This window comes from Mustela nigripes, chromosome 11 (assembly GCF_022355385.1).
Source record: "Mustela nigripes isolate SB6536 chromosome 11, MUSNIG.SB6536, whole genome shotgun sequence".
In the NCBI taxonomy this organism is placed as follows: domain Eukaryota; kingdom Metazoa; phylum Chordata; class Mammalia; order Carnivora; family Mustelidae; genus Mustela; species Mustela nigripes.
This window is the reverse complement of record NC_081567.1, coordinates 38,640,595-38,657,892: the sequence shown is the minus strand read 5'-3', so window position 1 is coordinate 38,657,892 and position 17,298 is coordinate 38,640,595. Positions and strand designations below refer to the sequence as shown.

General features: G+C 63.2%; 1 protein-coding gene across 2 annotated transcripts; it reads right to left on the bottom strand.

Moving 5' to 3' along the window:
• Positions 1-983: 983 nt before the first annotated feature.
• Positions 984-12,610, bottom strand: FBXL16 (F-box and leucine rich repeat protein 16). 2 transcript variants are annotated; one of them, XM_059415796.1, is made up of 6 exons: positions 12,265-12,610; positions 5,133-5,791; positions 3,960-4,468; positions 3,503-3,587; positions 3,077-3,140; positions 984-2,858 (listed from the first exon to the last, which is right to left on the bottom strand). In XM_059415796.1, exons 2-6 carry the CDS (start codon positions 5,775-5,777, stop codon positions 2,710-2,712), a joined length of 1,452 nt encoding a protein of 483 aa, XP_059271779.1. In that variant the 5' UTR covers positions 5,778-5,791; positions 12,265-12,610; the 3' UTR covers positions 984-2,709. The 2 variants fall into 2 exon arrangements, with proteins under 2 accessions (XP_059271779.1, XP_059271778.1); XM_059415795.1 differs by having other exon boundaries at positions 12,270-12,609.
• Positions 12,611-17,298: the final 4,688 nt, after the last annotated feature.

Below are 17,298 nucleotides of genomic sequence, written 5' to 3'. Positions count from 1 at the left end.
GGGTCAGGGAGCCGAGCTAGTGGAGGCGGAGGCATCGACCTGAACGGAGGTAGAGGCGCTGCCCTGGGCTCCCCCGGTCCCGCCTCAGCGGCCGGTCTCTTTGCCACAGAGTTTGCATGCTAGTGCCCGACTGCGCCAAGCCCAGCCCCCCTAACGAGCCTCGCATCCCTCCAGCCGTCTACCCGGGACGCCGCCTCAGCTGCCGCTCCGGGGCCCGCCCCGCGCCCGGCGAGCTCCGAGGCGCTGCCGCCGCTGCGCGCTGTGCGCTCAGCGCTGCAGGCCTTGGCCTCTCTGGGCCCTCGCATCCAGCAGGGGGTCTCCGCGGCGCTCGGCCGCTGGGTCCTGCTCGTCCGTCCCACGCACGCGGCTGGCCCCTTGCTCAGGCGGGGCTCGCGGCTGCCCGGGTCTCCGCAGACTCCAGGGCCCGGTAGGACCCGCTGCTCCGCGCAGCCGGCGCCACCCCGAGAGCATTTCGGGGCCTCCCTGCCTGGCGTGGAGTCTGTCTGCCCTGCTGCGCTGCGGGCTCCGCGGCGTCCCCGCCCTCTCCGGAGTGAGCTCAGGTCCCCGACGCACGAAGCAGGGCGCATTTTTGTCCATCTGGCGGCCTGGGCTAGGTTTATGGACGTGTTTGAGCGAGAGCGCGCGGGCGTGAGTGGGGCGAGGGGCGTCCATCTCGGGACCCAGAGGCCACGACCCGAGCCAAAGTCAGAAGCTTCACCGACTGAGCCAGCCGGGCGTTTGGAGGTTAATATTACGTGCGATGACTGCAGCATCATTCACTTCCCCCAGAAGCCCTGAAAGGTTAGGGACCTTCTCTTCTGGCCACTGCTGTGTTTCCTGTCTGTGGCCCCGGGCCTGTGCGTGTTGAAAGACCCATTAAGTCTGACGAGCAGAGAGGTGCACAAGAGTCCCGAGCCTTGGGGCGCCCCGCGCGGACACACCCTCCCTCGCTGTGGTCTGATGACCTCCAAACTCAAGACACGTGTTTTTACAACTTTTTTAATATATATTTTTATAAACAGGTCACGTGATAAAATAGCACAAGAAACACTTACCAAATATAAGGTTATATCTTCCGCATATACAGGAGAATGAGGTCGTTATGTACAATAAGAAAATGATTTTCGGGGTTGGTTGGTTTTGTTTGTTTTCCTCTCTCCCCTTAATTTTTCCTCCTACAGTCGTTGCAGTTGCAATAATACTTTGGACAAACGGACAGCTGCCTCCTCCCCACTAGGGAGCTGTGCGGAGGAGGGGCTGAAGAAACTGGCTCCTGACCACCTCGGCCCCGGAGCCTCCCGAGGGCACTCCAGGACTGGGAAATCTTTGGGCTGTTGAACTCTTCCTCTGCTTCAACAGCATCTCTCGCTCGCACGCTCTCGCTCTCTCTCGCTCTCTCTCTCTCACTCTCTGGCTCTCTGGAAACTGGTTACTTTCTTCCAACCAGATGGGGGGGGGGGTCCCAAGATTGGGTGTGGGCACTGTACTTCCTGGGGCTCAATGTTGGGATGGGTAGGGGTCCCAGCCCCCTCCTCAGCAATTGCCAAGATGTGCCCGCGTCTCCCCAGGGCTTGCATATGTCTTGGGACTGGACAGAACATGGCCAGAGCCCACCCAGGCAGGCAGAGGTTTGGGAAGCTGGGGAGGGGAGGCAGGCAGCTAGAAAGGAGCCCTCCCTCCGCTGGGTGCTGGGGGTGTGTTGGCCACTTGTAAGACTGGACCTGCTGGCTGGGCCTTGGCTGGGGCCCATTTGTCTAGCCTCCACTTGACAGAGACCCACGCAGGATACAGTGTGGCACTGAGGAGGCTGGGCCTGGCTGGCTATAGGGGCTGTGGTTGGGGTCCATCAGGACTTGCGTGCAAGGCCTGCCGGGCCTGAGGGTCGCTCAAGGTGGTTGTATCCCCCCACGCCCCCCACCCCTCCGGTTGAGGTAAGCTACAGCCAGCTTGGTTAACGTTGATTATAGCAAGATCAGCTAGTCTGTCCCTCCCTCAAACACAGTTCTTCCCTAGCCTGGCCCAAGGACCTGTAGGCCTGCAGGTGGGGGGTGGGGCAAGCAGGGGGCTGCCTCCTACAGCAGCAAGGAAAAGGGGAGGTCTCTTGGGTCAGGCTGGCATGTAGTGGGGCAAGGGCAGGGGGGACTTGGGCTCCTTGGCGGGCCATGGCTTTGGCGGTGGCCTGTTCCCCCTCGCACCCCTCCGAGGGCTCCAGGCGCGGTGCAGTGGAAGATGCGGGAAGCCCTTGGGGCTCTTCTGGCCCCTGTGTCCTGGGGGACCCAGCTCCCCTCAATCCCTCTGGGCCCTGCCCAAGATGGGGGGGACAGCGGGGGAGACAGAGCAGGGTGTGGTGGGGAAGGCAGTAAGGGGGGCCGTCAGGAGAGCTAAAAGCGCCCCCCAGGACGGAGCCGGCCCCTGCCTATCCCCCAGAGGGTCAACGAAAGATGGAGGCGGCTGTGGTGCGGTGGAGGGCGGGCGTGCAGTGCGGGCACGAGGGGCATGCACAGAGTCCCCGAGTGTGCGTGCGTGCGTGGGACTGGGCCCACCCGCCGCCCCCCCCTTGCCCGGGCGGGGCCAGGAGGGGCGCGGGCGGGGGGCGCTTTCACTGGGTTCGCCCTGCCTCCCGCGCCGGGCCGGGGACGCGAGGGCCGGGAAAAGGCGTCCCCGCCCGGAGCGTGGCGGCTTCCTGCTCCGGGGGTGGGGAGGCCCGCGCTACTCGATGACGAGACAGCGGGGCAGGTGCTGCGAGAAGTACTTGAAGAGCTCGGGGGTGGCCCCGGGGCAGTTGGTCAGCTCCAGCTCCTCCAGCTCCTGCAGCTGCACCAGACCCGACAGGCCCGTGGTGGTCAGCAGCGGGCAGCCTGCAGCGGGCGGGAGGCGGGGCGGCGTCTGAGCGCGCGGCCCCCCCCCCCCCCCCCGGGCGCACCGCGGGGGGCGGGGTTCGCCGGGCGTCTCCGTCCGGACCTGGCCATGGGACCCTGGGACAGAGCTCCAGGTGGGATTCACCGCGAGGGGCCCGGCAGGGCTGGCGGAGTCGAGTAAGTTGGGGACGGGGTAGTGGGCTGGTGGGGGGTCTCACCTGCCAGAGACAAGAGACGCAAACTCCTCATGGCCAGGAGGTGCTTCAGCCCGAAGTCCTGTACCTGGGCGGGAGGGCGGGGCGCGTTAAGGAGCTCCGCTCGCGCCTGCGGGGGAGCCCACTGCTGGGGACAGGCCTTGGGCCTTGAGGCCGGGAGCTGCTGGAGGGGCAGGTGGCGGGGCTCAAAACGGGGGTTTCTCGGCTTCCGGAGGAGCCAGGAGGCTGCTGGGGAGTGGTGGTGAGGTCTGCGGGGAGTCCGTAAGCCCCGCCTACGTCGCCCGCTGGGTGGGGAGGGATCCTACGCTTCCTCGCAGGATCCGAGGGGGCCGGGAGTAGGTCGGTGGGTTGCCTGGGCGGGGGCTTTGCCCGGGTCTCCCACCTCCCCTTGCCTACTCCCCAGTCTTCGGAGGCGGGGAAGGCCGGTACCTGGCAGCACCATCGCAGGTAGAGGCTGCGGAGGGACGACATGGTGGACAAGTAGCTGAGGCCAGTGTCCGTGATGCGCACACACCTGTGGGGGCGACAGAGGGGCGCTGCCCGCTTTCAGATCACCTTGCGCCGCCCGTCATTTCCGAGCCCTTCCTCCTTTCCCGGGCGTTCCCCCCCCCCCCCCCCGCAGGGCTTATGATAGCCCCTCCCTTGCCACGGCCTTGCCCCCGCCAGGCCCCGGCCCCTACCCTGGCGCCTGGTAGTTACAGCGCACTCTGGGCCCCGGGCTTGGGAGGGCCTGCCCCTCAACCCACGCCTCATGGCTCTGCAGCGCCGCTCCCGCTACAGCTCTGCCCATTAATCTAGGCTCCCTGCTTAGACGCTCTCGCCGGCCTTGCCCCGCCCCGCCCCAGTCGTGCCCTCCACCTGTCCCGTGGGTGGGGCACGCGCGCACCTGTCCAGCACCAGCTCCTCCAGGCGGTGCAGGTCGCAGGCCACGTACTCCAGCGCCATGTCGGTGATGCGCGGGCACCACGAAAGGTCAAGGCTGCGCAGCTTGCGCAGGTTTTCGGCCACGAGCTCCACGCCGTCGTCGGTGACCTTGGAGCAGCCAGAGAGGCTGAGCGCAGTGAGATTGGGCAGGCTGTGCACCACGTTGACCACGCCGTGGTTGGTGATCTCCCAGCAGGAGAGCAGGCGCAGCGTGTGCGTGCTGTGGCCCTGGCGTGCTGTGAAGTAGGCCAGCGCCGTGTCCGTCACGTGGTAGGCCTGCAAGCTCAGCTCGGCCAGGTTGGGCAGCAGCTGTGAGATGGCCGCAATGGCGTCGTCGGCCACGTTGATGCAGTCGCTGACGCTCAGTGAGGTGATGCGCGCGCTCAGGCTGGACCACAGCCCTGCCTCAGTGAAGTCGTTGCAGCCTGACAGCTCAAGACGCACGACGCCCTGCATCTGCTCCAGCATTACCTGCAGGCAGGCAGGCGCCAGGGTGTGGTGAGGGGGCGGGGCCGCTGGGGGCGGGAAGCAGGGCTCCCGGATGTAGACGTGTGGAACACATCCATCAAGCTGATGTGTGACAGGTGCCCCTTACGGTGGGTTTGTCCCACCACAGCCCCGTTCTAAGAGGCAGAGCACAGGGGACCTGGGAGCTCAGGGCCGCACCAGAGCAGGTGCTGGGGAGCAGCTGGTGTTACTGATTTGAAGCTTAGAATCCTGGCCCTGGGGCAGGGGCTGCCTATGCAGCTGGTGCTCTGACCTGTGCACCTGCTCCCCTGCAGTGTCCCCCTAACCCAAGGGTTTCACAGGCACATAGGCCCTGAGCTTAGAAGAGCCTCCCACTGGATCGATTGATTGCTTTGGTGTGGCTGTCTTGAAATTCTTAATCATCTTTGAACAAGGGTCTTGAAATTTTCATTTTGGACTAGGTCCCCCAAATCACATAACTAGTCTTGCTTCCCCTCCCCCCAGAGCCACAATCTTCAGAGCACCGGTGCTTCCCTCAGCCACTTTGCTCCTCATATGCCCAAGTTCCCTCTGCCCCCCCCCCATGCACACACATGCCAGCTCAGTGGCAGCCGCTGGGCCCTGCCCACACCATCCCTGTCCCTTCCAGGCCAACAGTGGGGCGCACCTCCAGGCCGGCATCTGTGATGGTGGAGCGCTTGAGGCTCATGGCCTTGACACCCTTCTTAGAGAGGGCATAGTTGTCGATGAACTCACAGATGTCCAGGTCGGAGACGCCAACCAGGCAGAAACCCTCAAAGCCACGCGCAGCGAAGCCCTGCAGGTTCACAAACTCCTTCTCGCCACTAGGCAGCACGTTGTAGAGCTCCTTGGCATGCAGCACAGGTGTGAGGCCTGCCCAGAATTTGGGCTGGTAGAGCACACGCCGCCAGGCCTTGCACACTTGGGCCAGCACACACTTCTCACAGGCTGAGAAGTACCAGAAGAGGCCATTGAGGATCTTTTCATCTGTGGCCAGTGGTGGCCGCTCCACTGGGGGCCCGGGAACAGGGGCTGAGGCTGGTCCACCAAGGGGGAGCCCCGGTGGGGGGCACAGGCCCCCAGCCAGGGCAGCCCGTGGCAGTGGGGAAGCCAGGCTGGGTGGTGGGAGGGTAGGTGGGGGAGGGGGCTGGCAGGGGCGGTTCTTGGCAGCTGGTGTGCCTTTGGTGATACTGGCTGCACCCAGGCCATTGGGCTGGCCTGGCAGCTTCACCAGGCCATTGCGAGGCAAGCATGGAGGCTTGGGGTCGCCGTCCACACCTGGGCTCGACATCTTCCTCGCTCAATCTGTGGACAAAGGCCGGGAGGCGGTAATGAGTCGCTGTGGGAAGAGAGCTGGGCTCCCCATCCCTGGGCATGTCCTCCCATGGCACTCCAAGAACCACCCAACAGGAAGGATCTGAATCCAAGTCACTCTTTCCCTGACCGTAAGCAGCGACAGGAAGTCAGAGCTGTTCATGACCATGACATTCCCTGAGCACCTACTGTGTGCGCTGAGCTCCACCTGTACTCATAGACTTTTTTGACCACATAGGCCCTACAGTTCCAATTTTAGAGATGAGAAAAGAGAGGCAGGCAGAGACAGATGTAGAAAGACACTTGCTCATGACTGCCCCCTTCACCTTTACTACTCCGGTGCCCACTCTTAGTGCCTGCCATGCTGACCTCTACTGGGCAGGGACTGCAAAACTGAAGGAGATGGTTTGGGGTGGTCTCGGGCTCCTCCACTATGGGGTGCCATCATGGCTGTCTGGAGTGGTTCTGGTACTTGTCGAAGACTCAGATACCAGACCCTGAGAATCTCGATGGCTATTGGATCTACCCAATAATCTGCCCAAAGAAAGGGCAGACTTTACCATGACGCTAGCACAGTGAGCCTTGGACACGTACTGTCTCTTTAATACTCCATCCAACCCATTGATGGTGATGCTATGATGACTGTGCCCATTGTACAGATGAAGAAAACAAAGCAGCATGAACTATTTGCCCAAGGTCACCATAAGTGGCGGAGCCAAGGCTTGAACCAGAGCTGGCTGTGGAAGCCCATTTGTAGAGAGTTCCTCACAAGGTGGGACTGGACACCCCCCACCACTCTCCTCTCAGGCCTCTGAGAGGGTGGCAGACGGCTTGGAGCACAGACAGCCCTGGAGAGGGGGACAGCCAGACCCTCACCGTGCCACCATCTGCTCCATATTCCAGATCATCTCCTGCCCACCCCAACTCCAGACATTCAGCAAAAAGGCACTGCACCCAGGGGCTCAGGGGCAGTCTCCGGGGTCACACAGCCAGGTTCTGTGGCCTCAGTGAGCCACTTCCTTGCTCCAAGCCTCGTTTTTCCTTACTTTGCAGCCTGAGAAGGGATGATCCACCCCCACAGCACAACATGTGAAAAGAGCTAGGCATAGTGCATGGCTCATAGTGAGTGTTTGGAAAGTGGCACAGAGGCTGCTTCTGAGCCCCATGGCCCACCTTAGGGGAAGGGGTCAGGAGCCACTGGGAGGGAGGGAAACAGGCTGCCCTGCCCTGCTCTACCCAGCACCATGTCCCCCACTGGCTTCAAGCCCTGGACTCAACCCTTGCTGGCATCCGACATCTGGGGAGGGGTGCAGATCTAGGCTGGGACCAGGAATCTACTGGAACAAGGGGCCCTCATGGCTGCCAACCCAGCTTTGGGTCCAAAGGACTTCCTTCCCTGGCAATCATGAGCCCCCAAGCTGGCAATCCACATCAGGCCAGCCCTCCTTAGGGGAGGCCCCCCCACTCTGACTGTCCCTTTACTGCAGGAGAGTAGCAGCCTCACGCTGGCTGAAACATGACATTCGTAACAACGTTTGCTGAATACCCATTGGGATAATCATGTGTTCCAGCCATGTGTGTGTGTGTGTGTGTATGTTGGGGGCACCACTGTTAACCTCACTTTCAGATTGGGAGCCTGAGGCTCCAAGGAGTTACAGGTGACCCTCAGTGACAGATGGGGTGCAGCTTGACATGAGGGGTGCCCCAGATCTCTTAAAACTAGTACGTGAGGAGGAGACCATGGTGGAATAGCAGTGCCTCCTGGAGGGATGGGAGGAAGCCCACGACAGGTCCCCACTCCAGGGAGCAGGGGAGAGGCTGTCCTGTGGACTCCTTCCTGTCGGCTGAGCTGGGCTCAGGGAGGCAGCCCCAGCGTGAATACCTTCTGCTTCTCGGGATCGGGGTGCCACGATTTCAGGGCTCGGGGCGCGCCGCCCACCCAGCCTCTGTCGCTTCCTGCTAGCTCGGCCGCGGAGCGCAGCACCATGGACAGCGCCCCTCCAGCCGCCGTGCGCGGGCCCGGAGGCCAGGCCCAGGCGCGCTCCACCGCGGACAACGGCTGGTGGGGGCGGGGTGGGGGCCGGGCTCGGCAAACCCAGCTCAGCAGGGAGAGGCCCTGCGGGCGACGGGGCGGGGCGAGAAGCCGCCCGCTCCGCCAGGATCCGGAGGAGGCGGCGGAGGTGGCACCAGGGGAGAAATAACTCCGGAGCAGTGCCGATTTAGGTTAAAGATGCTCCCAGCCACGGGTGTGCACGTGGAGTGCCCGCGTCGGTGGGGGGGGGGGCGGGATGCACGTGGATGCCCCGGGCGTCTGCGGGGCTTTTTACCCGCACCCCACCGGAGCTCACATTTGCACACGCCCACAGTCCCATCCCCACTCTTCAGGCCTCAGGGTGGAGCTGGTAAAAACAAGCCAGCCCGCGGAGAGAGCCCGCGGGAGGGAGGGGCCAGGCGGGGGACGGCCTCAGCCCGGGGAAGGGAGGGAGGTGTCCGAGGCCTGGCTGCCCTTTATCCCTCACCCACATCCTGGCCGCCAGGCCCTGCCCTGCCAGCCCATCAGCCCTTCTGCTGTGCCCCGGATTGGAACTGCCTCTTCCTGGAGGCAGCCCTGCTTCTCCCTGACCTTGTCCATGGTGCTGCCGGGCTCCCGCGGCACAACCCAGCCTCACTGACCCAGCCTGAGAATCCCTTGCTCCGTGGTTCAAAACTGGCAACAGCCACATCTTGGTCCAGGGGTCAGAGCTTTAGGAGAGAACTGAGCTTGTGGTCAGCGATGGGTCCTCCGGTCAGACAAGAGGTCCCTTGGCAGGGGGTGGGGGGGGTGCTGGGACATGTGCTCCTCTGTCTAGTCCCACCCACCCAGGCAGATGGGCTGTGAGACCCCAACCCTTTTGGTACCTGCTACTGCACGCAGTGAGGCTCAGAAGACCTGCCTGGAGTTTCTCGTTAGGATGGGGTAGGGTCAGCTGCCAATCTGATGTGGACTGCCTCCTCCTTTAGAAATAAGCACCAGGCGCTAACGCTAGGAAAAGAGGCGTTTTAAAAAGATGGCCAAACTTGCACTATTCTCAGCCTCAGCCCCGGGTGTTGTGCCTCCGTGTGGAGCGGAATTCTGGAGGAGGTCCTCCTGGGATAGGCTGCGGGGGCTCAAGTCTCCTGGGAGGACTCCAGAACTTGGTGGCTTCCAAGCTGACAGTCTGCAGATGTCCATGCTGAGGCTCTGAAAGGAGCTGCCTCTTTTGCCATCGAGTCACAGGGCCCCGAGCCCTAGCATGTCAACGTTACAGCTTCCTTCACCTCTGGCTCCTCCCCAGCCTTGAACCTACAGCCCAGCCAGACCCCCTGTTCTGTATTCCTGCTCCCCTCTCCCTCTTTGCCTGGGCACATGCTGGTCCCCCTGTTTGCTCAGGAGGCCTCCCTGCTTCTTCACCCTACCAGCTCCTTATCCTCCACCTCAGTGTGATTGCCACCCCTGTCTCCCACTGGGGGACTCCCCAGCACTGAAAAAGCATCTCCAGGGTCTCAGTCATTACTGTCAACCCATCTGTCTCTTCCCTTGGCTGGGGACTTCTTGAAGACAGGCAGTACCACGGCTGAATGGCTTCTTAATGCTTGCCGAATGAATGAATGAATGAATGAGGAATGGCAGTCGCCAGGATCATGCAGAAAGGGGTGTGGCAGCCAGGTGCCCAGGAGGCTTGGTGGAGGACAGGCCAGATTCAGAAGAGGGCAGGTGGATGGTGGTGGTAGTGGGGGGTGTAGCTCAGTTTGTTAATCCTGGTTGTGACAGAGGCCAGTGTCCACAGTGAGTGTGGTCGCTGGGATCTGTGGTAGGCCTTGCAAGTAGTCAGACTCTTGGGAAGAGGATGGCTTACACCTCCTTTCCGGCTGAGTCCCCACTTTGGGAGTTGCACGGTAGGGAGGCTGGCTGCCCATCCACCACAATCTGGCCATATCCAAAGAGGGCACAGGAGCCACCAGAGGAGAGGGAGGAGCTGCCCTGCTTTTTCCAATGCCGCTCTGCTATTGCTGGTCCCCTCACACACGTCCTGATCACAAGTGGGGAAAGGGAGAGTTGGGGACAATTCCAGAGGTCGCATAGAGTTGGAATTTGATCCTAGGACCCCCAGTCAGTCTGACTCCCAAAGATCAGACTAGGCACTGAGGTGCAGAGGGCAACGCTGGGCCCTTCCCTCCTTTCTGTGCCCTGTTCTACTTGTTTGGTCCCCTGGGTCCTCCCAGCCTGGGACCTTGGGCTGCTGGTCTCTCCCAGCACTGTCTCTGCTGTGCCCCTGCTCTCACTCCAGAGGCTGCAAGCTGCATGCCCACCCCCAGAACACCCTCTTTTTGGACTCCTCATGCCTTGGAAACCCCCAAGTCCTCATGGCTTCCAACTCAGAGATCTCTGCCTTCATCTCTGATGCTCTGTCTGACACAGGCTTCCTGGAGTGCTGGAGGGGTTTGGCCCCCGCAGGACCTGCCCTGACCATTTCTCCCTGCCCACTGAGGGCCGTGCGGCTGGGCAGAGCATGGGCAGCCTGAGACATTCACATCAGGTTGATGTGTGGTGACAGCTCCAGGGACGGGGGTGACAACCAAGGTAGCTTGGGACTAGGGACACAGTGCGGGCTGACGAACTCCATGACAAGCCCCATGACTCAGGCACACTCACATCCCTGCCACTTTGCACATGAGCCAGCAAAATGCTCCCTTCCCGCCCCCAGCACAGAGATGTTTCTGGGGTGCAGGCTGCCCCACCCGTGCACCAGGGGCTCCAGGAAGTGAGCACATGGCCTCCAAAGAGACCAGGATTGGCGCTTCATCAGACAGAGTCCTGTGGTCATGCTCAGGACAGCTCAGCCACGTGGAACTGGGCATTTTGGGGAATGGGCTTGGGCTCTAAGCCTCATCTTGGCTCTTCTCCTCTGAAGGATCTGAGCCCCCCCCCCCAGTGCCTAGGCTAGGGGCATCTAGTGCCTGCTTCTTTGGGTCACTGCCTTGAACCCTCCCCCTCTTCCCAGCCAAGTGTGGCTGTGTGGCCCAAGCCCACCCTCTGGCTGGTCTGGCCAGGGCTCCTCCTTGTCAGTGGTGGGGAAGGGGCTGCACCACCCACTTAGCCCACGGAGCCTTCCTTCACTGCCACCTCCACTCTTCCCCCTGAGACAAAGCAATGAGAACCCACATGTGACAAGATGGGGCTGCAGGCCACCGAGCAGTGCCCCACCTTGAGGTGAAAGTCTCCCTGGGTGTCAGCGGCACAGGCTTCCCAGGCCCAGGCTGGTAGCCTTGAGGGCCCCAGGTCCCCCGCCCTCAGGGCTGCTTGTTTTCTCAGTGCACTGGGAGAGAGGACTCACTGCAGTGCTCCAGAAGTGGACAGGAGCTGGAGGGGAGCGCCCGTCCAGTGGGCCTGCCTAGCACGACAGGTGCTGAGAGGCCTGCCTGGCCCAAGGAAGAGTGGCAGAGGATGAGTGGAGATGGTGGGCAGCTGAGTCCCGGGGTCCCCTGGGATCCGAACAGGCCACCGGCACTGTCCAGGTTTATGACAGGGATTTGGATCTCCCTCCTCCCCACAGCTCCTGGTCCAGCCCTAGGGCCACCTCCTACCAGGTCAGCAAGTCTCCATCAGGCCTTGGCCCTCCCAGGGTCCCACCCAGGCCTCTGCTCAAAGGGGTTGGCTGAAAGAAGGGGCCTGGGAGGTGGCGGATAGCGGTAGGGGACTGACCAAGTGGGCAGGTGAAGCGGCATCCACCATCTGCTCTCTCTTTGGAGGGAAGGGTTCCTGTGCAGAGGCCGGGAGGGGCTAGAGGATTGGCCACTGGGCCCTGGGCTCCCTGAGGCTCCACAGCTAGGCCTTCTTCCCTCTTGGGGCGATGGGTGGGGGCTCTCTTCCCCCCAAATCCCAGGAGGCCAGACCCCTCCCCAGCAAGCCTCAGGGTGCCCAGTTCCCCTCTAACCTTGGCCAAGGCCCGACCCCTCCAGAACCAGGCACATAGCCAGCTCCCACCGGCCCAGGTGTCCAGGGCAGAGAGCCCCCAGCCACGCATCCACATGGCTTGTCCTGGAGTGTAACTGTATCTAACACCTGTCTCACAGGTCCAGGGGCTCATGGTGCTGGGGAGAGGAGCTCAGAGCACGAAGGAAGTCCAGGACCTCAGCCAGCCTGGTGGGCTGGGGGCCTGCAATGCTGCTGCACCAGGGCTGTGGTCAGGGGGCGCTGGCCCCCTGGTCCAGTTACTGGGGGCACCATGCTTCGACCAGGCGGCGCTGGGATCGGGTTCTGTGGGAGGGCCTGTTAGGGCCAGACGCCCAGTGGCCTCGGCCTGGGAAGGGGGGCTGCACCGATGTGAGGCCCCCGGGGGTGGTGGCAGCCCTCTCTGAAGCCCCCGCCCCAATCCTCATTGTGGCCGCCGCGATGGCGTGGCCTGGCCCCTTCCCCGCCCCGCCGCCTGGCCCGGTGCACACACCTTACCTCGGCCCGGGTACCTGGCTCATGCCACGCCGTCCGCCGGGCGTCTTCTCGTCATGGGGAGCCCGGCATGGGCGCTGGCGAAGCGGGGAGGCGGCCGAGGTGCTGGCCTGGCCGGCAGGGCCCAGCCGCGCCCCGCGCCCCGGCCTGGCCGGCCCCCTCGGCCGCGCCCGGAGAGGAGCTCCCCGGTGGGAGAGGATCGGCTGCCCCGAGCCTCCCACCGGGGAGGCTGAGGCAGTGCCCAGATAAATAAGGCCGCTTTGCAGGGAGCCGGGGCGGGCGCCTCCTCCCTCCCCTCGCCCTCCTCCCTGCGCTCCTCCGCGGCCGCCGGCGGCGCCGCGCGCGCCCCCCGCCCGGCTCTACGCGCCGCGCCCTCGCGCGCTCCCGACGCCGGGAGCCAATCCGGTTGGCGAGCCCAGGCCGGGGGAGCCGTGGATGCCGAGCCCCGCCCCGCCCGCCGCGCCCTGCCGCGCGCACCGCGCGCTCCCGCCGCGGCGCCCACGGGCACGCTCCGGCCGGGCAGCACCCCCACCCCTTCGCCGCGGGCGCTCGCACAACGACAAACCCGCGCGCACGGCGGGGCGGGGCGGGGCGGGCAGGGCGCGCGGCCGGAGGGCTGGCCGGCGGAGAGCCCTGCCTGTGCGGAGAAGTGGGGTCCCGGAATCCTGCGGGGGGAGAGGACTCGAGCTCTTTGGCGCCGGCGATTGGCCCGGGGGGTGCGCGGTCTTGTGGGGCCGGCGCCGCGCGTCCCGACCCTTGGATGCCACCTGCGGGGGTGAGGGTGGTCCAATCCTCACCCTCCCAGCCCTCCTGCTTAGCGGAGGGGAGCAGCGCCGGCGGCCTTCAGGGCCCTAAAATCTCGGCGCACCTGCTGGCTGCCGGGCCCAGAAACCCTTCAGTGCCCAGGCCCCCGCCAACCCCCAAAACAAGCCAACACCAGACCATCTCAGAGAGTGACAAGTGCTATGAAAGTTCAAGAGGGCCACGTGATGGTGACCTCGGGAGGGTGGTGGTGGTGTGGCTGGACCGGGGAGACTCCTCCGTGTCCAGGCACCAGGCCAAGGAATGCTCCCGGGGAGGGGTGCTTCTGGGGAGGCTATGCCTGTCCTGAGGACAGGACCCTTGACAGGAGACCCCAAGGATGAGAGGATGGGTGAGGTTATCCAGGAAGGAGTGTGCACAGGTCTTTAGGTTTGGAGGTCTTGAGCTGGCGAGTTCCTTCTGGAACCCCTTAGAGGCGGTGGTGGCGGCCACTTTGGAGGGACCAGGCTGGGGGAGAGGTGCTGGGGTTGGGTGTGGAGAAAGGGTGTGCAGGGCTTCCTCCTGGCCCCTGGAGATGCCAGGCTTCCCACAGGCTCAGAGTGGAGAATGGAAGCTAATGGTACCCATCACAGGGTCTCCTGGGAGCAGAGACCGTGGCGGGATCAGGTGTGGGAGAGCAGAGAGGGGTCTTTGCACTAGGGAAAGAGCCTTAAGGAAGGCCCTTGAGAGTGTCTGAGAGAAATGAAAACAGCTGGTGTTGGCAGCATTCTGGTGGGAAACAGGACCCAGTGGGGCTGGCACAAGGCGGGGGCAGCTGCAGGGTGGAGCCTGTTTGGGAGCTGGGGGGCCGGCCTGGCTGCGTGCGAGGCGCTGGATCCAGCTCGTCAAGGCTGGGGTGAAGCTGGCTCTCCGGTGTGGCTAGGGCTGATTCACAGTCTGGTCCTCGTGCGGACTCCAGTCAAAGCAGGGGTCGGGGCAGTCAGCATGGGAGGCATGAAGACCTTTGGGGTGCCTGGGACAGTGTTGTCCGACCCATACAGTTCCTTCTGGTGTGTGGGTCTAGCAGGCCGGCCTCCACTTCAGCTTCCACACCTGTGGACCAGGGCGTGGACGGTGCGTGACCCTCAGGGCGAGGTTTCACCTCCTGCTTCCGGGGGCTTCCTCCTCTGAACAGGGGCCCGGGCCTCACGTGCTGCCCTCGGTGAGGCTGGAGGAGACCCCACGCCTTGGAAGAATCCAAACAGAGGAAAGCCTTGTTTCAGAGGCGCATGTGGAGCCCTGCCTCCCACGTACCTGGGGCTCTGCTCCCTTCCCCACCTCCTTCACCTGGCCCTGAACCCACGGGCTTCTTTCTCTGCCATGCTGAAGGGCAGCTCACCTCCTCCCCACGGTGCACGGTGTCCGTGCTCCCGGGCTCAGTCCGCTATCAAAGCCTGAGTCTCCTGCATGGCTGGCTGCAGCTTTGCTGACGCCAGGTCCCTTGCTGGAACTTTAGCAACACTGGCTTTCCTCCAGGGCCACGTTCCTCCCTGGAGCACCCCTCCCCGGAAGCACTCCTCATCCTGGTGCCTGGACACAGAGGAGTCTCCCCGGTCCAGACTGCTGGAGGTTTCCAGCTCTTTAGTTACAGGAGGGTGAGAGAGGGAGCTGCTGACACCTCAGGGGCTGCACTGCCCATGATGGGGTCAGGCCTCCTGGCACCTCAGGACCAGGGCAGCGGCTCTGGACTTCCTGAGCCTCTTTGCAGGAGGGTCCTGAAGCCGCTGCCCAGGGTACAGGCTGGAGCCACCTGCTTGGCTCAAATCCTCCTTTCTGTGGGGGCCAGGGGTGGGGCTCAGGCAAGTACTTCCCCTCCTGGCAAATAGGTTTGGGGTCCAAGGTGGGGGCCCTGAAGGTCAGCGTGACACTGAGGACAGCACAGGTGCTGAGAGCCTCATGCCTGATTGTAAGCGGCCCACCATGCCCCATCCTGCTAAGGAGGCGCAGGGCCAGAAGAACACTGCAACTCTCCCTGGTGGGGGTTCAGGGAGGACCGGGGTGGGGGGCAGTCAGCTGTCCTCACCGCTCAGCTGCCAGAACGAACAGGCGCCCACAGGAGTGAGAACAGGGAAGCCCGGGCGGCCATGGGGACCACCAGGGGGTGAACCCCTTTGCTGCCTGCCTGCTGCTGGCTCCTGCTCCCAGCCTTTCCTCCTCCCCGACCCAGGCCCGACCTGCCAGGGGCAGAAGGGCAGAGTGGCCAGGATTGAGCAGGACTTGGGCCCAGCTGTCACCACGGCAACCCGGTCGCCTAGCAATCGCGGTCTCCCAGGAGCGGCAGTCTCCTAGCAATGAGATGTTTTCCTGGGCCCTGGCTGGAGCCCACAGTTATTTTTAGCTCAGCTGCAAGTCAGTGTGCAGCTGCGTTTCTGGCTCCTCCAGAAGATGCCAGGTGTGTTGGGGGCGGATCTCTTGTCAAAGGGAAAAACACATCCCCACGACAGGAACCTGGCTGCCACGTGTCTCCAGATACAGCCTCCATAGGTGGGCAAGGCCGGGTTCCATGGAGGGTGAAGGTCAGGGGAACGGGGCACAGCTGAAGGGGAGCCAGAGGGTTCGGCAGACGCAGCCATGGCCCTAATGGGGTCTCTGGGCAGGCTGGTCACTCTGGCCCCTGGGACTCTATGGGTCAAGCTGCGTAGGGGCACCCCAGGCCAGTGTTTATGGCCCATCACTGGGCTCCCCTGGGGCTGGCAGGCTCTTGGCACCTCCTGGCATTCAGCTGGGGAGCTATCGCTGCTGTCTGCAGCCCGCAGCCCTGCCCTGGGGGTGCGGCACTCTGGTCTGGGCCAGCTGGAGTGGCACATTCAGGTGGTCCTGGCTGCAAGGGTCTGGGTGGCCACAGGCTCAGCTGGGACCTTGGGCAGGGCTAGCCTCTGTCCAGGCCACACCTTTCCTTCTCCCCTGCTGTTGCTGAAATGAGAGCCCAGGTAGGTCCCGTGCAAGTCAAGAAAAACCGTGACTTCTTTCCCTAGGCTTTCTCACCCTTTCGGCCTGTTCACTGTCCCTTCCAGGGCAAGTCCAAGCTCTCCCATGGCTGATGGGCCTGGGGCTGGCCCTGCACTCCTCCCACAGGCCATCTCCTGGTTCCTGGTCTGTCCTGGGCTCCATACTGTCCTTGGGACTCTTGCTCTGTTTCTTGGACCTGGCCTCCTCACCCATCAGATCTGCCCCGCTTCCCTGTTGCTCCCCCAGGTCCTTGACCAGCCTGGCACCTGCCTTGGTCATGAGTGCTCCTTCCTTGCGCCCCCAGTACTGCGGGCTTCCTGTCAGGTGCCCTTTGCTGTGTGGGGTCACACCCTGCTGGAGGATGGGGCCAGCTGAGATGATGCTTTCTGTCCCAGCAGCAGCGGTGGCCCCTACCAAGAACTGGGTTTTGGGTGAGAATGGAGAGAGTCCCCTTTGGAGGGTCAGGACTCTGAAGGGTCTGGAGCTGGGGGCCTGTGAAGGAGCCCCGTAATGAGCATAGACACTGCGGGAGCTGCCAAGATTTGGGATGTCATCCATGCCCCCCTTCACTCACGGGTGCACACACTCCTTGCCCGTGTGTTTGCTGAGCACCTGCAGTGCATCTGGTCACTGCCGACCCAGGGCAGGCGTGGCCTTCTTGGCTCCCTTTCCCGTGGCTTTGCTGGTGGGGGGCAGCACCTGTGAAGACAGGGGACCCCCCTCCAGGTTTTCTGCAGCTGACAGTTGGGCCCCGGGCAGTAGGCCTGGGCAGGGGAAGCTTAGTGTTGAGGAGATGGGTTGGGGCAGTGTGTGTGCTCCTTCCGGACCACGCCACTGGCCAGGAACCCTTCCCTTGCACGTCAGGCACCGACGCATTCTCGGGGTGGGGGGTTGCTGGAGCTGGCAGGTGGGGAGCCAGGGGCCCCAGGCCCGCCTGCTGGGTCGGCAGCTGAGTCCTCGCACTGCCACCAGAGGGCGCCTGGAACCCACCATCTGCCTCAGAGACCGGGGCAAGGCCTGGGGCCCCAGAGCCTGCACAGAGGTGGGAAAGGGACAGTGTGCCTCTCAGCCCAGGCAGCTGTGGTGCCCACCGAGTGCCCTCTTTCCTCCTCCTGCCACCTCTTTGACCTTGTGCCCCGCACAGTCCCTGTCTACCTCTTGCATTTTTACTTGAGTAAAATGGGTATCCTCACCATTTAAAAAAAAAAAAAAATATATAAAAATATATATTTATATATTTTTTTTTAAAAAAGTTGCTAATTTGACAGGCAGGCACCGCAGA

Bases quoted from the DNA above. Each gene is read 5' to 3' on its own strand.
- FBXL16 (XM_059415796.1), bottom strand. From the start codon at position 5,777: ATGTCGAGCCCAGGTGTGGACGGCGACCCCAAGCCTCCATGCTTGCCT. The intron at 3,588-3,959 runs GTGCGCGCGTGC...TCGCCCCCACAG, and splicing joins GAGGAGCTGGTGCTGGACAG to GTGTGTGCGCATCACGGACA. The intron at 3,141-3,502 runs GTACCGGCCTTC...CCTCCCGCCCAG, and splicing joins ACCTGCGATGGTGCTGCCAG to GTACAGGACTTCGGGCTGAA.